Source organism: Artibeus jamaicensis, unplaced genomic scaffold, assembly GCF_021234435.1.
Source record: "Artibeus jamaicensis isolate MK-2021 breed Jamaican fruit bat unplaced genomic scaffold, CSHL_Jam_final contig_456, whole genome shotgun sequence".
Classification (NCBI taxonomy): domain Eukaryota; kingdom Metazoa; phylum Chordata; class Mammalia; order Chiroptera; family Phyllostomidae; genus Artibeus; species Artibeus jamaicensis.
In genome coordinates this window covers 8436431-8452702 of record NW_026521839.1, presented here as the reverse complement: position 1 = coordinate 8452702, position 16272 = coordinate 8436431, and the positions used below count along the sequence as shown (strand labels likewise).

General features: G+C 51.4%; 1 protein-coding gene across 2 annotated transcripts in view; it reads right to left on the bottom strand.

Annotated features, from left to right (window-relative positions):
• SPOCK1 (SPARC (osteonectin), cwcv and kazal like domains proteoglycan 1) overlaps positions 1–16272 on the bottom strand; it is a 469853-nt gene that overhangs the window by 64359 nt on the left and 389222 nt on the right. For both annotated transcript variants that reach the window (XM_037163499.2, XM_053666503.1), the window contains exon 6: positions 14523–14637. In XM_037163499.2, coding sequence (XP_037019394.2) covers positions 14523–14637 — 115 coding nt within the window. The remainder of the gene's footprint in view (positions 1–14522; positions 14638–16272) is intronic.

Here is a 16272-nt window from a genome sequence, read left to right as displayed (position 1 = left end):
CTCCCAGTGTTCACAGCGGAACAGTGTGAGCCACCAGGTCTTCGGATGGGATCATCCAACAGGACTGGGTAAACCTCAAGCACACAGCAAATGTCTCTGAGCCACAGACGTGTGACTGGCTAAGTGAATGAACGGGGAGAAGAGTCAGACCTCCGGCACAGGAGAATTCCAGGTCGCTGACCCAGAAACACCACCCTCAGGAACTGGGTAAACAGACGGCAGACCCTGGAGCCGGGAGGGGCGCACCAACTCCCAGGCACAAGTGCGGGCTGTGCGCAGCACCCTCCATCCAGAGGGGAAAGGACAGAGAGCCGGGGAAGGAGAGCAGTGTCCTGCGGAGAAGGACGGCCAGCACCTGGGGCGAAGGGTGTCGCATCGGCAGAGTTGACGGAGGGGGCCCTGGGGTGATGTCACTAACACAGTGCTTCATCTCCGTGGTCTTCCTCCTAAAACCCACAACCGTGGTCTCACTGGGAGGAAAACATCCAGCAACTCACAGCTGAGGGCCTTTGTAGGATTTAACTGACCGGGACACTCCGAAACCATCCAAGTTGTCAAAAACAAGGAAAATCTGAGAAACCACCATGACCAACTGTCACAAGCAGAGGGCCCGAGGAGATACGACAACTAAATGTAGTGTGGTGTCTTGGGTGCCTTTCTGAAACAGAAAAAAAATTAATTAAGCACTCAGGAGGCCTGACTAGAATGTGCACTTTAAGTGACTCTAAGGCGTCAGTATTGCTTCACTGGCTGTGAACAGGGAGCACCAGCGCAAGACGTTAATGAGTCGATCAGAGGGGACCGGGGTGCAGGACAATGGGGAACTCCGTACACCGCCTCTGCGATATTTCTGTAGGTCCAGACTTTTCTTCAATAAAAACGTTCGCGTACAAAATGGACACTGAAGTAGTAACTTTGGGAAGTAGAATTTGGTTGGAGACCAGCTGCTGAGCAACAGAGAGGCACCGAGCTCTGCGAGTGAAGGACGGGCAGGGTCGGTGTGCCGGAGGGAGGGCACCAAGCACCGCCCGACCCCCACCACAGCCGGACGCCGGGCACAGGTGCATCCAGGCCCCGACGGTCCCGGTGCACATGCACGCCCAGCACAATCTAAAATGACCCTACCGTGGGCTCCTCGGGAAAGCAATGCTGCTATTTACTGCGCTACATCACCAAAAAGAAAGGTCACATACAGGTAAGCAGTAAAGTACTTTTGAAAACAGGAGCTGAGGGGCCTGGGTTCGGAGCCCTGCCATTTGTTAGATGCATGACCTCGGGCAACCGGAACACAGAGGTCCTTTTCCTCATTTAAAACAGAAGAGAACAGCACCTCCCACCCCTGGGCTTTCAAGATTAAATGGAAACACATGTGTTTTGCACAGTGTCTAGCACTGTGGCAGCGATTTCTTAAAATTTACATTGGAAAGAGGAAGATAAGATGCCCGCTATCTACAGGTGAGATGGAATATCCAAACGGTAAGATGAAATAACTCAGAATGATTTCCGACTTGAAAGAAATAATCGTTCTAACAAAGATAGAAACCAGATTTCATTCATCGAAAGCAATCCCAAACACCAGCTCTCCAGTCGGAGGCGCCGTGGGAGAGACAGGAGACGGAGCCCAGGCGTTTCCGGGGAGACGCGTGGGGAGGGAGGGGCCGCGCTTCCAGATGCGGCGACTGCACCTCCTCCTCCTCAATACTCCGCAAATTACTTTGTAAAGCCAATCTAAGTCTCATTTTCTGGACATTTTCAAAAATGATTTTAAATATCATCTGGGAGAACAGGTAAGAAGAGCCGTGAAAAAGTTGAAAGAGGATAATGATGTCAGATGAAAAGATGGATGATGACAGAGCAGCAATGGTTAAGAAAACAGGCCATTAAAAACCCCCAAGTCCCAGTTCTCTTTGTGTGCCCTAGAATAATTAGTGGATAGACGAACACAGTATTTTTCAGCCCTGGGTCACAAGCCGTGAGTGCGGCCCGAACACAACTTCCTCATCCTCGGGGCCGGCACCGAAGAGGAAATCCCGCCCACCGCCCACCCTGCTGGGAGGGCGACGCCCGCCTGGTGGGTGCTCTCAGACTGGCCAGGGTGTGGGCTGCTCTTCCAGTTCAAATGCCACTGGCCTAATGCATCCAACATGAAAAAGTCGATCCACGAGAGAGTAAAATGAAAACACAGGTGAGCTTTCTACCTGGCCGTGGGGTGGGGAAGACATTTCTAAACATGCAGCAAAGCCAGACACCGGCAGAAGGAAATCATGAACACTCCTGAATGGACAAAACAACAAAACCTCGATCTATCAGAAAACACCATTAAAGGCAACAAATTAGGGGGGAAATGTGAATGAAATACATATGATGGATTTGTACCTCTCATATGTAAAACAATCACTTGTGAATTATTGAGAAAAAGACCAACACCCTAAAAGGAAAAGTAGATGAGGCAATTCAGAAAGAATTATAAATAGCCAATGTACATGAAAAATAAAGAAGTTAAACCTCTGGTGTAATCAAAGAAGTAAAAAATCAAACTGTGACAGAGGCAGGTAATTGCCTCCCAGGATCCATTTTTCCACTTTTCTTTAGCAATAAGAACCATAATTTTTAGCTGGGTCATTGCTTTTCAACTTAAAAGTTTATGTTCTCCAGCCTGCAGGTGGGATTGTACTAGACTCACACTGAATTCAGACCGAGTTGGCCGCTGAGAAGAGAGCAGAATTGTACACAAATTCACGTCCGCAGTCCCTGCCGTCTGGACCACAGAGGGGCCGGCCCACCAGGCTGTGCACTACGGTTCTCAGAGCAGCCGGTGGGAAGGTCTGGGGAACTGAGAGGCCGCACCCCGGCCCGGGCTTCCTGCCACTTGCCTTATTTTGTATTAAAATAATGTAAACCCTCTACTGCGTACTCTACTGTTATGTGAGCACTAGAGTATTGGTTATGTACCACGGAGCCAAAACCCAACTAATAAAAGGACTTTTTGTCTTAACCCAGGCAGTAGAAAATTCCTTTAAAAATTATAATATATTCAGCCCTGTCCAGGCGACTCAGTTGGGCTGGAGCATCATCCCAAACATCAAAGAGCTGTGGGTTCCATCCCCAGTTGGGGAACATACCGGAGGCAACGGATCAGTGTCTCTCTCTCAAATCAATAAACATATTTTCAGGTGAGGACTAAAAAAATGATCAGATCCAAAGTTGGTAAGTGTCTCATAGTATTGCTTATGGTACATATTTTCTGGGAGAAATACTGCCAGGAAGCAACAAAAGAGTTACAATATGCAGATCCTTTCACTCAGAACTTGTACCACTAGTAATTTATCCTATGAAAATAATTAGACACGTGCAAAATTAATACACAGTGATGTTCCTGAAAGCAGTGTTTGTAATCATGAAAACTCAGAGAACCTAACTGCTCGCTGGAGGACCAGGTATAGAAACCAGAGAGCATCTGCAGAATCAGACAGCATGCAGCCTTTAAACTCGACTTTTAAAGGAATAATTGGTGGTATGGGAATAGGATATTTGTAAGTACTATTAAAGTAAAATAATAAAGACTGTAAAGAAGTATATCATTATATTCAGTCTGGAGGACCGGGTACCTTTAAATGTTTTATAACAAACACATATAACTCCTACAGTTTCTTTTCTTTGAGTTAAAAATTTGCAAGTGTCTACTGTCACTCACCACGTACCTGTCTCCTCCAGCTGGGTGGCCCTCTGCTCGACTCCCTGCACAGCATGTCCCAGTCCCGCGAGCCCAGCTGGTCTGCACCATGGAACACCCCTTCTGCTCCCTGAGCAGTGGTCTTTGGCGGAGGCGGATCCCAGACACACAGCCATGCTTCGCTGCAGGCCAGAGGCTCCCACTCCGGGCCAATCCAAGCCCCTGAGCCTGGTCCTGGGAATTACAGCTCCTGAGACACTCGGCGTGTCTAGTGCCACTCTGGGGGATGCTCTGGAGGCTATCACGGGTCTCCTTCCCCTAGACACCAAGGTGCCACTGTTGCTGACTCCTCAGGAGCTCCTGGCCTTGTGCCAATGCCACCTGTCTCTAAGTCAACGCTCTTTACAAGGATGTTCTCCGTGTCCATGAGAGAATGTGTTCAGCTGTGAATAACAGAAACCTGTCCGGTGGCTTCTCCAGATGCCAGTTTATCAAAGGATCCAAAATGTACTAATACGTCCACACTTTAAGTGAGTTGCCTAGTCCCAACCCCATGAAACACAGCCAAGCTCTTCTGACCGTGCGGCTAAAGCATCGGGTCAAAAGGACCACGAAGCACTCAGAAAGCGGTAAAACGCCCTCAGGGCCCTGCACCAGTAAACCCAACACCAAAAAGAAGGGCAAACATCCCAACTCAAGACAATTATCACCCTGGGACATCAGTGAGCCCCACAGGCAGACAGGTAAACAACATATTATTGATGGATTTGGTATTCAGACTTCTTGCCATCCTCCTTAGGGGAGAGCACAGGACCTGGGCATAGAATAGGAATTTTAAAAATGCTGGGTAGATGGGTGGACAGACAGAGGGACTGATGGATGATGAGTGGACGGAGGCACATTCCTCACTACCTCTGGGTTCAATCACTGCCGTCAGTTCTAGAAAACCAAACAAAGCAGCTGTCAGAGAGCTGCCTTATGCCTTAGGTTTCAACTTCAAGCAAAGCATAGCAACCTTCAGAAGCAAGGTACATGAAGTCACAGGTCGGTGTTACTTAAGTTCACTCTGTTTTTCCTAAACAGGCTAGTGCCCATTGGGCACAGATGTAAACAGTATTTAATCCTGCTTCTCACAACACAGAACTGTACCATTCTCATACCAGAAGCTCAACCCGAATGAGAGCAAACTCTCGCTAGTTCCAGGTACTCCCTCCTCTGCCTGGACATGTTCTCTGCATCCTCGTGAGAACCCGAGGAGAACTCCAGAATGACTGATGCCAGGAAGGCCGGAGATGGCATCTTTGAATTACCGAACCTGCCTCTTCACCTAGAGATCTGGTCCACCTTCAACGCCCAACCTTTTCAAGCGCTCTGACCGCCACCAGCTCAACTACATGCAAGAGCCTTGAAAATGGTAAGAGCCTCTACATTGCATCGATTCATTCATTCCACAAATAATCAAAGACAGCCTGAGCTGTGCCACGCCCTGTTCCATGTGGACACTGGGCACGGGGCTCACGGCAGCGAGTGGTCTGCAGGGAAAGCTATGGCAGGAGACCAGGCGGAGAGGGCGGGCTGGCAGGTACACAATCCCAGATGGGAGGTGGGTATTGAAGGGGAGCCATCTTTCAATACCTGGGGAGGTGGGTGGGGAGGGAGCTGTGGGGAAAGTGCAGATGCCAGGCCCTGAAACCCGGGGAGACCCCGCAATAACCCCAACCCTGAAGGAACTGAGCCAGAGACTGGAATGCAGACAGATCAGGCTGAGAGAGGAAGGGGACACAATGTGAGCCCCTGTGAGTCTGAACCCTCTCTGGGGAACCCTCTCTGGCTCAGCACAGAGTCTCTGAAATTCTAAGAGCTGGAGAGACACAGAGACACAAAACTGTACCTCTTCAGCCTCAATACCGAGTGGGTAGATATTGTATAGCATTAGTAGGTCCCATTTTTTTTTTAAATAAAGAAACTTAGCTTAAAGTCATTTTCTGAAAGTCACATTTTGAAGTATCGCTTGGTCCTGTGCCTTGGTACATAATCAGAATTCTGATCAAACCCCCTGTCAGGACTAATTTTCTGGTCTTTGCCATCCAACTTCTGAGTCTGTTTTCGCAGCTTCTGCACCCCCTGCCTAGGTGATTTCCAAAGCTGGGGCTCACCACATGCCGTGCCCCACCCCCACAAGTGCTGAGCTGGGAAGGCATCCATGTAGGAGACTCCACTCAGACAAAGCACAGCCAAGCCCAGGAGACCAAGATGAATGGGGGTACTGGGGAATCAGTGAGGAAAGAGACCCACGTAACTGTTTTCCTGGGGCGCCCAGGCCAAGGTGAAACGGGGCTGGTTCTTACACAGAGCCTTGTGCATGGCAAATGTGGTCAAGTAGGGAAGGGCCTGCCCCACTGCCACCAGCCACCGGAAGCCAGGGTTCTCACACTGCAGACCCCGAAGTCTCCTCTGCCGCACCGCCGTGCCTCCGGCCCTTCCCCTGAATGGTTCTGACCCTGCCCCTCCTGCTGTGTAAGAGGGCTGCCTTCTCTTGCCACGACACAGGAGGGGCCCTGGACACCCTCCTCCTGGGATCAGGCCAGAAATGCAAGGTTTCATTTCTTGACACCAGAGTGAGTTGGAAACCTCTCCGGCCCATCAGACCTGAAGAGATCTGGCTCCTTGTCTTGTTCTGGCTTTGGCTGCACTTGCCCCACCCCCATCTGGGCATCTATCACCGCCTCAGTTATTGTTCTACATTCTTCAAGTTAAAGAATCAAAGTGACATTCCTGCCTCCTTCATGCCTAATCGTCACAACCATCATTATCATCAAGATCACGCAGCTGTGTTTTTGAAGTCTACCTCTATTTCTACAGTTACATTTGTGCCGACTTCACGATGACACTTTGTCCTGCCCCCCCCGCCCCCCCGCATTGCCCTCCCCACAGGCCCAGGCCCGCACTTCCACCCCTGGATGTAGGGAGAGAACTCCCGGTATTTTACAGAGCAGCTGGCTTTGTGCGATGGCAGTCATTTGTTTTCTTTCAATTATAATTTCAATTTATTTTTTATTGTAATGCTGTCTTTTCACAGCAATAGATAGCAGGGCAATGGAAGAACAGTCGACTTCAGGACAGATTACAAATGAAGTTTTATCTTTGAGGAGCTAAGGTCGGAAACTGGTGGCTATCAGAAGAGCAGCCTGTGGCAGCGAGCGACGAGCCCGTCGGCATCCTGATAAACTTCTGAGAGCCAAGCGTGCTCACAGAGAGAAAGGCCGACATTCCGAGGGTGTTCTCTCCCCTTAGAAAAACTCCACCAGGGAAGAAGTGCGTTCTGTGAGCACTGAATGAATGCTGGGAATTCGTTTAAAGTGTGTGTGTTTCCACAGGAAGACTCAGGTGAAGGAGACAGAAGAACGTGAGGGGAGCAGCACGGGCTCTGGGAGAGGCCCCGAACTCCCGCTCTCGTTTCCTCGCTGGGTGGCCTTAGGCACTGAGACGCTACTTACAGATCGCACATCTTCTGGTCAGCGGTGGGAGCGAAGTTCCTCGGTGGCAAGAAGAATCTCGCGCACAATGAAGTGCGTGGCACAGTGCACACACGAGAATCTTACACAGATTACCTCCTGTTACATCTTTTCTTTTTTTGGCCATTTTCAACATTGCAAACCATGGTACATCCATATAATAGACAACCCTTTAAAAAGAATGAGGCAGACTCACTTGACTTTTGACAATTACTCAGAATCCACACAAAAAGCCCTCATTAACTTTCATTCCAGTTGGCTGAGACAGACAATAAACAAACAGGTAAATGAGCTGTCTGATGGATTAGAAGGTGATAAATGGTAAGGACAAAGGTCAAGGCACAAGGGGGACAGAAGTACTGAGGGTGTTCCGAGAGGCCCCTGTTGTGCAAAGATTTCAAGGGCGGGAGAGCTGGGCAGACGTCTGGGAAGGTCGTCAGGATGGGGTGGGGGCGTCCGCTCAGAGCCTGGCGGCAGGGGCGGGACTGGCGCGCTGAGAGACCCCCACCCCCCAGGGAGCCCATGTGCCTGAAGCTGGGCAGGTAAGTGGTGCCCCAGCAAACAGGGAACAGACGCAGATCAGGGGACCCGATCACGCCGAGCCTTGCAGGTCGCTGAAAGGGCTTCGGTTCTTCCTCTTCAGTAGATGGGAAGTCACCGGCACGTCCTGAACTTACAGTGTACAGAATTACTTTGTTCAAGAGCAAAAGAAGGGGCCAGGGGATCAATTAGGAAGCCATTCACATAAAAGATGAGGATGTCTTGGACCACAAGGGAGGCAGAGGTGGTGAGAAGAGAATATATTTGAAAATCAATTTGAAAGCAGAGGCAACAGGATTACACATGGCGTCTGAGAAAAGGAGGATTTTGCTTGTGGCTGTTTTACTTCAAATCGAAATAAGGAGCTGCCATTAATTAAGAAGGTGAGTGCTGCAGGAGGAAGATGCAGATTTGGGGGGAAGACCAGGAGCTTGACTTTGGACGTGTTAAGCCTGATCTGCCCATGGGCGTCCAAACAGAAATACTGAGTATCATTATAAATTAATGATATAAAGTGCAGAGTTCAAGGGAGCAGTGTGGGCAGGTCAGCTAAAGGGAGGGAATAGACAGACAGATGGACACAGATCTGTCTGTACTCACATGAATGCATATCTATGATTATAAAAGAGGCAGGACACAGAACAGGCAGAATGTGAGTCTGGTTTTGGATAAGTAAAGTTTAAAAAGTATGTTTTGATATGTGTATCAAAAGCTTACTGGAAGCATAGGTAACAAAAGGCTAATGGAATTGGGAATATGAGACACTTTGCCATGACATTTGGATTTTATACAAGAATGTACAAGTTTATTAATTAAAAATGATAGCAGGAGCAGAGGACAATTTGGGCAAACCATCAAAGCCATTAATTTCTGGCACAAACCTCTCTCCCCTGCTCTAGACTCCAGTTATGACCATGGCCATCCTGCCTCAGTTTACCCTTCTCTTTCTTTTCACCTTTACCTTTTCCCAATCAGCGGGCATCAAGCAGACTTCCGAATGACCAGGAGAACCTGCATCTGCTTTGCAGAGCTGAATTCACAGCACAGAAGAACCTGAGTTCAAAGCCAAAGGCAAACGCCCTGACGAATAAGGTTTTCTTCCTCCATGCAGTTGCCAATGTAATTCTGAACCTTTTTTCTTTTTATGTAATGACATTTGGAATAACAAAGCTCTAAAAATTAAATGTTTCTTTACATGTTTAAGTTCTGACTATAATGTCGTACTGAATAATCAGTGAGTGCAGCTGAATGGGTATGGAAAGATTAATATAAACTGCTTTTAAATTTCAAGTTTGTCAGCCTGAACCCTGACTCCTGTTCCACAATAGGCCTTAGAGAAACACTGTTCTTTCCTGGTTGCAAAGATAAATCTCCATTTTGCCAGGAGCCTCTGCAGCAGGATTCTTTTCAGATTTTTCCATTGAGACATTACAGCTAGGAAGGACTCTTTATCCTGTCTCTCTGGCACCACCTCCCGTTCCTGGTTAAGCACATTTCCCCCGCTCTTCTTGTGATAACTAATGGAATTAGGCAACTGGCTGTCAACCCAGGATGTGTTCCCCAGGATCTAGCCCTCGGGGGGGTTGAAATCACCATTTGAGGAGAGAAAGTCAATGCAGGCTATTTTTCTACTGTTCCAATCACGTGGCTGGAGGGAAGCTGTCGCTCCCTATTTGGCTGGCCTGGCTGGACAGGCAGGAGCACTCCCTCCTCCCCTGCCCAGCCAAGCAGGGCCCCGCCCAGCTCCACCTCCCGACCCAGGTCTGCTGGGGAGGGCTCACCACTCCATAGCCTTCTCCAGAAATTGGGGTTGACTGGCTGGACCCACAGCCTTTCTCCAAACACTAATCTTGTAGGGAAAGAAGCAACAGAAGCAAAGGAGGAACTGTCCCCAGAGACCACCCTGTCCTCTCAACTTCCTCCTTGAACGTCATTCAAATCGTTGCCACAGTGATATTCTCTGCCTGATGACTGACACTTCAAGATCCAGGCAAGTGACGTCAAGCCCTAGAGAAATGGAATCTTACTCCCACCACACTCAGCTGCAGACCCTCTACCATCTCCAGGCCAAAGGCTGCCACCCCTGACCCAAGGTGTGCGCACGGTGGGAAGAGAGGCGCCAGGTTAGCAGTGCAGAGCCCACGGCAGCTCCGCCTTGGGCAAGACTCCTTCTCTCAGGGGGTCTCCAGTTTCCTCTTCTGGAATTTGGGGCCTGAGCATGGATCACCGGTGGTCCAGCTCTTTCCTGCAGACGTACTGGAACACAGCAAAGCGTGAACATGGAGTCACTGTGGGGGAGGCGGGTGGCCCCACCCACCTGGCCTTCCCTGGTCCTCAAGGGGAACCGGAGGCCCCTTGGGGTTGCAGTGGGCCCCCCAACATAGTGTGGATGAAGAGCAGTGAGAGCTTCCCTTGTCGGCTGTCCTACAACCGCAAAGTCTCACCTCGGTGGCGGGGGAGCTCCTGATCCTCCCTCCATGTGGAGTGAGGCCAGCAGAAGTCGTCTGTCTCTGAAAGGGCAGGGAGGTGGGGCAGTGGCAGGCTTGGGTCTGGGTGGTCAGAGGTGCTGGCTAGTTTAAAAATGTATCTTAGAGCTCTGGCTGGTGGAGCTCAGTGGATTGAGCACGCGTGGGCTGGGAACCAAAGGGTCACCGGTTTGATTCCCAGTCACGGCACATGCCTGGGCTGCAGGCCAGGTCCCCAGTAGGGGGCACATGAGAGGCAACCACACAATGATGTTTCTCTCCTTCTCTTTCTCCTTCCCTTCCCTTCTCTCTAAAAATAAATAAGATCTTTAGAAAAAAAAGAAAAAGTCTATTAAAAAATAAACATTCATCTTAGAGATGCTAACTGTGAGAGTCCTGTTTCCCCCTTAGATTCCCAACCACTGTGAAGAACTCAGGGAATGAAGTGCCTCAGACTCTTCAGTGCGCGGCAGGGGAGGCGGCGGCAGCGCCCAGAGCCGGAGAGCGCGTGTCAGATACGAGGAGTGACTGCACCGGGCTACAGCGCGAGCCAGTGGGAGGCTCCTTCTGGGGAGACTGCCAGAGCACAGAGACCCAGGCCTAACACGCGAGTTCAACTTCTCTCCCTCCTCCTCATAATTTTTTTGACAATCATTAGTTCATATTCTTGAGGCTGGACTGGTATCACAGAGATAGGAGAGATAAAGTAATTAAGTAACTTGTCCAAGGTCATGAGGAAATTGAGAGATGTAAGAGGAAATCTTCAGTCCTATTAAAAGATGCCCATGTCCCCAGGGGCCAAGTCAAGGAGAGGTGCCAAAAAGAACACAGGGAAGAAAAAAGTCAACCACTTGGTTTTCTTAAAGCTGGGATGAGAGGCTTCTGATTGGCGAGAGCTGGTTTGCTGTAATTCAAAAGGCCAAGGGCGGGAAGAAGCAGCCCGAGCTCCAGGATTTGAAAGGAGCAAGTCCGGCCCCGCCCTCTCATGTCCTAGACACTACCAATCAATGCTGGGGCTCCAAGAAGTGACATTTTGGGAAGGAGAGAAACAGGTAGAGGCAGGTGAGTCACTAGGGAAGGTTCTGTTCCTCACCGTTCTCCCCATCTGCACCCCGACGCTGGGTCCTGGGCAGGGAAGAGGTGCTTGTGAAGCCCCGGACAGGACGACGGGCCCACAGATCCGCGAAATCCGACCTGGGCAGGCCCTGTCCAACTCTCCTCTGCACAGACCAGAAAATGGTCTGCCCGGCAGCTCCAAGGAGAAAGGGCCTGGATGGCAACCTCTCCAGGGTCTGTCTGCGCTCATCGAAGGGCATCCTCAAGTTTCCCGGGGCCTTGAAGGGGTCAGGGAGGGGCCGTGGGAAGACTAGCGCCCCTGGCAGAGCAGGACACAGAAGAAAAAGTCTGAGTGTGGCCTTACAGACTCGGCAAGCAGATGTCACAGGCGGGCTCTCACACCGTTCCTGCCAGATGCTGTGAGGACGGACTCTGGGGGCAGCTAACTGTTGAGGATGGCCACAACTCCACAGTAAGCCAGACAGCGCCAGGGGCCGCTTCCCACCACCGACACCGCTCCCAGGCCCCCGCCCACACCCAGCTTTCTAGAATTCTCACACAATCCTGATTTGACAGAAATGACCTGGAGTGACTACGTTAATGCCTTCATCACCGGGTGGAGGCAAGAAGGTTGAAAATGAAATATCGGTAACAATAACAGCAGCATATTTTGACCCACTGGCACCCATGAGACTATGCAGCGCCATTCCTGCACGGGGACAGAGATGAGACTGCTCCTGACACAGCCCGGAGCCCCGAGTGTCCTGCCGGGTGGAGCCTGCCCCACCACTGCCTGCAGCCCTGGGGGGCAGCTGACAGGGCAGGGGGTGGGCTGCACAGTCAGTCCCTTCTCCCCCTCCCTCCACTCCCGCGGCTAAGTGTCCGAGAGAAAGCTCCCTTCCGGTTCACCTCTGGCCCCCCCTCTCACGCCACGGTCCTCTTCCTCCCAGGCGCTATGGCCTCAGCTTCGTGCTCCCTGCCTGTCACAAGCCCCCACGAGAGACTGCATGGAAAGAAGGGTCAAATCGAAGGGAAAGGTCCACCTTCCCTTGACTGATTTCATCCAGGCCAAATGTTGTTAATTTAATCATTTCCATAATGACCCTAGGGACTCATCAATGCGCTCTCTGCGCCTGACACGTCCTTAGCCTCCAGGGAAACGCCGATCAGATCCATGTGAGAAAGTTAAGCAGTACACCCTGGTAGGGGATCATACTCTCCTGCACTGGATACTGTTGGATGGGTAATGAATTAAGTGCAGCCATTCGGTCTCACCCACAGGTAGTTTCCGCTGCCCCTCATGCTTATAGGAACCTCCGCTGTACGTGACGGCCCAGACGGGAAGTCTCTGACCCAGAAGGGCGGCCCCAGAGCCTCCTGGACAGAACTGCTTCATATCAGCAGGCTCATCATCACAGGCTTCTCAGGGGGTGTCTCTTAGACACCTGTCGGTGACCCAGGAGCCAGAGGAACAAAAAAATAACCATATATTGAAGCACTGAGGAGGGGGATACTGTATTGACTACTGGGTCTGGAGCGGTGTTGTCACCATTTTTGTTGTTCTCGTTCCTGACGGGTGCACGGTGACATCCTTTCTCTTCCTTCCTGATCGAGCTTTAGTAGCAAACAGTCTGAAATGAGACACCTTCAGGTGGGGCTCCTGTCCCCACCCCCACCCCGAGCTCTCAGCATGCTGAGTCTCTACTTCTGATGGCAATGTAGTCACTCATGTTGGCTCAACAAAACTTTGTTCCAATTTTTACCACATTGAACAAGTAGATGGGCAGTCGAGGCCATGCCTGGAGTGTCACATTTGAGAGCGACTCTCCCTTACTCAATGACAAGGCCACCATTAAGAAACGGCTGCACTGCCTTCGGAGAACCACAATGTCCTCCCAGGAAACTGGTCTGTCCCCTCGTCACAGTGAGTCCAGCAACCTCAGCAGAGCCGACACCCTTGAGGGGCAATGCACACACCCCACCGACAGGTGCCATGGGCAGGGTGGGGGGGCAGGTTCCTTGGAGCGGTGTCCGTGCCTCAGAATACAAGAGTAAATACAAGCGACAAACAATATACCTGGAATAATAGAGGCTATTGAATCTTCCTAAGAAGATTGTCAACAATTCTCTAGGCGGAAGGTAATTGTCTGAAGCCTGCATTTGCTCACCACCACAGGGCCCTCTGTCCATGCTCCAAGGAGGGTCATGCGCATTAATCAGCATTTCTTACTGCAGTTACATAAATGAATCCGCCCACTGCACAATGAGATAAGCTATTTGGTAATCAAGAGTAAGTACTCTACAGGGATTACTTGTGACCGCGGCGCCCTGTGGTTTACAATGTCCCTCCACATTCTGAGTTGAAGCTCCCAAAGGGCCCTTCACAGTCCCCACCGTAAGCAGATGCAGACTCGAACGTCACCTACGTGCCCAGGAAAGGACGACGTGACACTATGACTGAACAAAGGCGAATGGCCGACACTCACACCCCATTCGTCCTCCTCCACTACAAAGAGAAAACACTGTAGGAGACACGTGCATGCGTGTGCACACACACCTGCACACACAGACAGGGCCGTGTAGTGTGTTCCATGGACTAGCCAGCTACCCCTGAGAAAGCCCAGGCCCGCAGAGGGAAACCTCTATCCCGGCTCTCATTAAGGAAGCCTCGAGAAGGAGCGGAGACCAGTGGGACGACACCACGGTCCCCCCACAAAAACACCCACGGAAGTGCCATCTCCCTGCCCCGCCGGGAAAAGAAGCCACCGCCCCAGGGAGGGTGCTCTCCTTTCCTGTGTCCCCTGGCCCTGTGCTGTCTTCCAGTCCGAATACATTAACACAGAAACGCTCCGGGGGGGTCCTCCGCACCCTCATGACATCTCTGCAGTCCCTGGTTTGAAATTTGGCCTTGAGAAGTTCAAAGGACTTAGATATCAGAGTTCAAGGAAGACTAAGACGTACCCCAGAGCAGGTCCTAGTCTTAGATGCTAAAAAACCTGCCCTTCCTACACTGCAGCCAATTTAACCTCTCAAAGAACGGAGTGCTTAGTGCTTGAACTTACCACGGACAAACAGAACTAATTACAAAGATTCTCTGCTCTTCTTATCCATGGAAGCTGAAGGCGGTTCAGCTGAAGTGTCCCCAAACGAGCCCCCCCCCCGGGTGACAACGACTCTGAGTGATGCCACCTTGCTGGCAGATGGGCAGAGCTTGGCCAGGCCTCCCTGACTGCCTGGCCCTGCTTCAGGGATCCCCCTGTGATGCCCACTCACCATTCTTCTCCACCTTGTGTTTCGGTGGCTCAGGCTCTGGGAGACACGGGCAGGGCCCATCGCAGAGGGTGGTGAGGCTCTTGCCAGTGGAACAAGCGTGGAACTCCATCTTGCACTGCAAAAGACAGACAGAACAGGTCTGAGGGATGAGCAGACTCCCGCCTGGCTCCCGGAGGGAGCGGCCACTGCCTCTCTGACCACAGACGGGTGTGCGGGCACAGCAGCCAAGATGGAGAACAGAGGAGTCTGTCTCAGTTACAGCCTGAATGACGGCCCCTGAATGAGAAATGTTTTTCTGAATGCATAGTGTAACACCCAAAAGTACTGCAGGAGCACCGGGAGGCTGACTGTAATGAAGGGCAAGCTCCACTATACCTGTTAATAAAGTTGTTAGTTTGAAACGATGTCTTGGAATCCCACAGGCTCTGCAAAGACCAGCCTCCCACCGGCCACAGAGGCTGCTTCTCCTCCTTTCTTTCTCCTTCGAGGGAAGCTCCACCCACAGAGCGCGCCTGGTCCCTCGGCTGCCCCCACACTTTTTCTGGGCTATTTAGTAACTATCTTTCTAGTTCAGGTGGTACATGTGAGGCCCAGTACCTCCCCTGGGGAACAAGAGGAGTCAACACTTTCGTTCCCATCATCCAAAACCCAAGTGTACACAGCCTTTCCCTGTGGAGGTCGCCCGAGGTTGCCTAACCAGCCTGTGACGGGTGCAAACCTCCCCTGATCCTCAGATTCACAATGGAAGTCCCAAGGCCATGTGTCCACTTGTGACCCTTTCTCAGTAACCCTTTCTCTAGTGTTTGGGCCACTTTCTGCCAGCTCCACCTGCAAGTCTCAACTATTCAGAACATGAGCAGGAAAGAAGGACTTTTGCCCAGGGGCAAAAGACCACAACAATTCAGTCTTCTTATTATTCTCACAATGTGGAGCAACTAAGCGAGGCTCAGAGAGCTTAAGTGAGGGAAGGTCAGGACACTCCAAAGGGCCGGAGCCAGGGTTCACTGCCCCGTCTGACTCCAGGGCCGAGCACCTGCGGGACTCACAAGGCGGTTTCTGCCATTCGGACAGGCTGGAGAGAACGGACAGCGGGCACTGCACTCTGGTGGCTGCTGGCCTGATCCAAGCTGTCTGCGAGTCCCCCTCCATTACTGTAACGCTCCCGAGACCAAGGCTGGGTTTCATCAGTCTTCTGCAGAGGCCCAGGCATCAGGACCGTGTCTGTGTCTGGTGGGGGTTCAAAGGCAGAGCAGATAGGCAAATTTCACCCTCTGTGCCTGCCACTGCGCCTGCCGCTCTTATCAGGTACCACAGGGAATCTCTTAAAAGAAAGAAAAAGGAGATACAGCCACTGCCCTTGGAAAACGCTAATGTGTATCTTTGGAAAATGCTAGCAGCATTTGCAAAGTGGCACGCAGGGGTCCAGACGAAGCTGGCTCATTATGAGAGGACTGGCTACTCAGGCCCCATGCCGATTTCAAAGCGAGCGGCGAGTGCTTTCCACCCGGTTCTGCGTGCACTGGAATCACCCTTGGGTAACTCCGCAGCCACCCACATGGCCCCTGCTGACCCCTGCAGGGGGAGGGTAGCAGACAGGCCTGCAGGTGCTGCCGGTTTCCTCTTCATGCAAAACTGCCTGCCATGCTGATCTGTGAGGCGTCTGGTGTGCGAGCTCTGTGGTAACAGGAGGTGTGGGGCCGTCAGAAGGGAGGCCATGGCCCAGGCCTCCCACATCAACAACTTAATGAGG